General features: G+C 53.2%; 1 protein-coding gene across 1 annotated transcript; it reads right to left on the bottom strand.

Moving 5' to 3' along the window:
• Nucleotides 1-268: 268 nt before the first annotated feature.
• LOC146397167 (olfactory receptor 13G1-like) lies at nt 269-1,198 on the bottom strand. The gene has a single exon (XM_084997852.1). It carries the CDS (start codon nt 1,181-1,183, stop codon nt 269-271), a length of 915 nt encoding a protein of 304 aa, XP_084853978.1. The 5' UTR covers nt 1,184-1,198.
• Between the last annotated feature and the right edge of the window lie 3,044 nt (nt 1,199-4,242).

Genomic DNA, 4,242 nt, shown 5'->3' with positions numbered 1-4,242 from the left:
GGGCTCAGCCCACCTGCAGATGTACCTAGTGCTTCTCAGGTCAAGTTCCTACTGGGAAGGACAGGAGTGTCTGGGAGGTTTAGGGGCAACTCCAGCCCCCAGGGCATAATGGGTCAGAACTGGTTGCATGGTCACTGAATGGTACTTCACGTGTGTGCTCAGAGAAAACAACAGAGGCTTCCAGGACCAAACACACCCCTCTGAAAGGAAAACTGTGCTGGGCCCCACCCTGGGGGGATGGGGGCAGGCTTGGTGACGAGGACAGACCTCAGCAGTAGGAGAGCAGCCTCCTGAGTGCCACTTTCACCTCTGTGTTTCTCAGTGAGTAGATGAGGGGGTTCAGGGAGGGTGCCACAGAGGTGTAGATCACCGACACCAACTTGTCCTTTTCCAGCGAGTAGCTGGACGTGGGGCGGATGTAGGTGTAGATGACAGTGGAGTAGTACATGGTGACCACCAGCAGGTGGGAGGAACATGTGGAGAAGGCCCGCTGCTTGCCCGCAGCTGAGCGTATGTGCAGGATGCTGCTGATGATGCAGCCATAGGAGAGCATGATCACGGAAAAGTTCCCTACCGCCAGGAAAAGATCCGCAGTGAAGGCCATGGTCTCGTTCAGGTGGGTCGGGGCACAGGAGAGCTTCAGCAGAGGTGGGATTTCGCAGAAGAAGTGCTCAACCACATTGGAGTGGCAGAACGGCAGGCGCAGCATGAGGCCAGTGTGCACGCTGGTGTTGGTCAGGCTGACTGTCCACACCACTCCTGCCAAGAGCTGGCACACCTGGGGGCCCATCAGGGCACTGTAGTGGAGGGGCCGACAGATGGCAACGTAGCGGTCATAGGCCATGGCAGAGAAGAGTAGCAGCTCGGCCCCCATGGACCACGTGAAGAAAAAGAGCTGGGCCATGCAGCCCCCATAGGAGATGGTCCTGCTGGCCACCATGCCCACCAGCAGCTTAGGCAGGATGGTGGAGGTGCAGAGGATGTCCACCAAGGCCAGGTGGACCAGGAAGAAGTACATGGGGGTGTGCAGGGCTGGGCTGGAGCTGATGACCGCCACGATGAGCAGGTTTCCCGAGAGGGCCACGGTGTAGAGGAGCAGGAAGGCGAGAAAAAGCAGTGTTTGCAGCCCAGGAGGTTCGGAGAATCCCAGAATGAGGAACTCGGTGACCAGCGTCTGGTTCATCACCACCCTGGTGGGTGCCAGGCTGGGGCCCTCTGGGAGCCCAGGGGCTGCTCTGCCACTGGCTGTAGAGACAGAGGGACTCACTTTTACACTGGAGCTGAATGTTCCATCTTGCTAGAATGGGTGTAGCAAGAAAGAGAAGTTCAAATCCCAGGCCAGCAATAAAAGTGGAGCTTTGTGCCCCTGATAATTTTGGACCCCTGGGAAACTGCAGTGAGAGCAGCTGCCCAACGAGGTGTGGAGAAGCTCCAGTGCCCACCCCCTCTCTGCTGGTGCAGGACCGAGACGGCCACTCCCCCAAATCCCCAGACTCCAAGACCTGGACAGCGTGCATGACGTGTCCTTCCCTAGCCCTCATGGAGCACTGAGCATGTGTGGGGTTGCAGTTGGGCTCGACTATCAGGGAAACCCAGCAGAAGGGTTCCTGAGCTCTTTCTCCTACTTGAAACGTTTTGTTTTGCCACACATGCACGCAGTGTCTGGTCACAAAGGAAGAATGGCAAGATAAAGTAACCTTTTATGGCAAAGAACCTGTTTCCAAAATCCTCATGTCGCCTCCTAGACTGACCACAACAGGGCAGCATGGACTGAAGTCAGCCAAGGGTCTTCACACCCAGGGTCACTGGAATGCCAAGAACCAGAATGGTACCAAACCCAGATCTGGCAGCTGCCTGCCCCTGCACAACCCATTACGGGGACCCCTGCAAATTAGAGACATGTAATCACCAAAACTCTTCAGCTGAATGAAGCACCCCCCCCACCAGGATCATCCAGAAATAGTGGGCACTTGGGCTCATGGAGGCCAGCTTCTGGATGGAGGTGCAAGTGAAGGTGTCTTGGCACTTTATAAACTGGGGTTCCATAGGGGGCACTGAGCGGATTTCAAGTTCATGCTTTTTAAAAATACTTCACCACTTAGCTTGCAGCACTTTAAAGAAAAAGGAGATTGTCACATGTCTGCATTAATCTGGGGACCAACCAACCACTGCATGGTGTGTCTTCAGTCTGGTCTCCCTGTGCCCGCCTGCTTTAGAGTCAATGCCTGGAGATTAGGGCTTTCCCGAAATGTGACAGAGATGTGTCTCTGTGAGCGGTGGTCCAGAATGACATCCAGACAGCCAACTGGAATGTCTTCACTGGTGTGGAAAACACTAACACTTCTCAACCAGCAATTTCTCACGGTAAAGAAGAGAAAGACACACACACACACACACACACACACACACAGATGGAGAGAGTGATTTTATACCACCTTTTGTGCACATTACTCACTTCCCTTTTTACAGAACTTTTGTTCTCCAACATGACAGCCAAAGGGGTCTCACGGCTCTTAGTTCCAGAGTAAAATAGCATCATCCACCCAAATCAAAGCACACACATGACACATAGAATCCACATTCACTCACAGGAGGTGCTTACGAAAGATGGAAAAGAATCTCTGGAGCTCCTGGTGTCCTCTCAAGAAACTCCCTTCTCAGGAAAACACTTGAGAATTCTCGGCAATCACTTGAAGAAAGAGTTGACTAAAAGGGAAAAAAAAGTACCATGGGTACACTGCAGACAAGAGGAAGGTCAGGCAGAGATGGTGAGCCTGGCTGGAGAAGCCCTGCCTCATCTGACATCCACAGAGATGGCTCACAGTTAGTGCTCGGGGGCCCTGAGGGACCAATTAGCCCAGAACCTGCTCTCCCTAATTAGGCAGAACCAGCCCATGGATCCAGGACTCTCTGGAGGAGCTGACCAGCACCTTGGGGACAGGTCTAAGCCCTGCCAAGGAAGAACTGAGGTCATCCTTGGCACAGGCTGGTGTTTCCTGCCTGGAATTGGGGCTGTGCTTAGACGTGCCCATCCAGGGACTGGCTGACCAGCAGCAGCAGCATGGACAGGATGCGCAGAGCTGACATGTCAGACGTTGACGTTGTCCTGGCATCCAGGCAGGGAACAAATGGACCCATCATTTCGGCTGAGGGCAGACACTGACCTTCCTTCCCAGAAAGAAACACACAAAATTCAGGGTAGCCTCTGTCAGTGGGTCTGTGGTCCATGCTGCTAAGGACATCACCCGATTTTAGTGTCATATGCTGGCTAAAGGCCGCCTGTCAACGGCCACTAGTGACACTGCTCTCAGCATCGGCTCTTTCACTGCTGCCTCCCTCGCAAGACCAGCAAGTACAGACTTCATCCAATCATGGCAACAACTCCTCTTTTTTTTTTTTTGGTCTTTTGCTATTTCTTGGGCCGCTCCCGCGGCATATGGAGGTTCCCAGGCTAGGGGTCGAATCGGAGCTCTAGCCACCGGCCTACGCCAGAGCCACAGCAACACAGGATCCAAGCTGCATCTGCAACCTACACCACAGCTCACAGCAACACCGGATCGTTAACCCACTGAGCAAGGGCAGGGACCGAACCCGCAACCTCATGGTTCCTAGTCGGATTCGTTAACCACTGCGCCACGACCGGAACTCCCCAACAACTCCTCTTAACAGTTGCTTACCAAACGTGGGGGGAATGAAAACCACCCTGCCCTGGGCAAACCACACCTGGGGAGTTCCTTGCTGCTGCACCGTGTTAAGGCTCCAGCAAAGTCTCTGCTGTGGCATAGCCTCAATCCCTCTCTGGAGAAATTCTACATGCTGTGGGTGTCGCCAAAAAGGAAAAAATCACACACCTGGGCCAGCATGAACCAGTGGCTGCAGCTGCCCTGCTCCTGGAAAGCTTTAGGACTTTCCAGTCCTCAGGATGTTAATGTGGAATCGGTGGTGGCTGGTCACCACATCTTCTCAGACTCATCCTGCTGCTCTTGCCTGGACGTCTTCAGTTCCCCGTTAGGGCACCTACCAGTTTGGGTCTATTTATACTTTGCGTTTACACCGTGGGACGTTAGGGGCATCCAATATGATGATTTGATATATATATGTACGCACTCTGAAATGATTACCTCAGTAAAATTAATTAATGTATTCGTCAGTTCCCAGACTTACTCTGTTTCGAGAATGCTCAGTGTTAGCTCTCTTAGCACATACCAAGTATACAACGCAGTGTTATTAACTCTGGTTTCC

This window comes from Sus scrofa, chromosome 14, assembly GCF_054392235.1.
Source record: "Sus scrofa isolate SSC_HxYL_T2T_F1_AM1 chromosome 14, Sscrofa_HxYL_maternal_Yorkshire_Landrace_v2.0, whole genome shotgun sequence".
NCBI lineage: Eukaryota > Metazoa > Chordata > Mammalia > Artiodactyla > Suidae > Sus > Sus scrofa.
Note: the sequence above shows the minus strand (reverse complement) of the source record. Positions and strands in the feature narration are given on the sequence as shown.

Excerpts from the sequence above, each read along its gene's own strand:
- LOC146397167 (XM_084997852.1), bottom strand. The coding sequence starts at position 1,183 with ATGAACCAGACGCTGGTCACCGAGTTCCTCATTCTGGGATTCTCCGAA.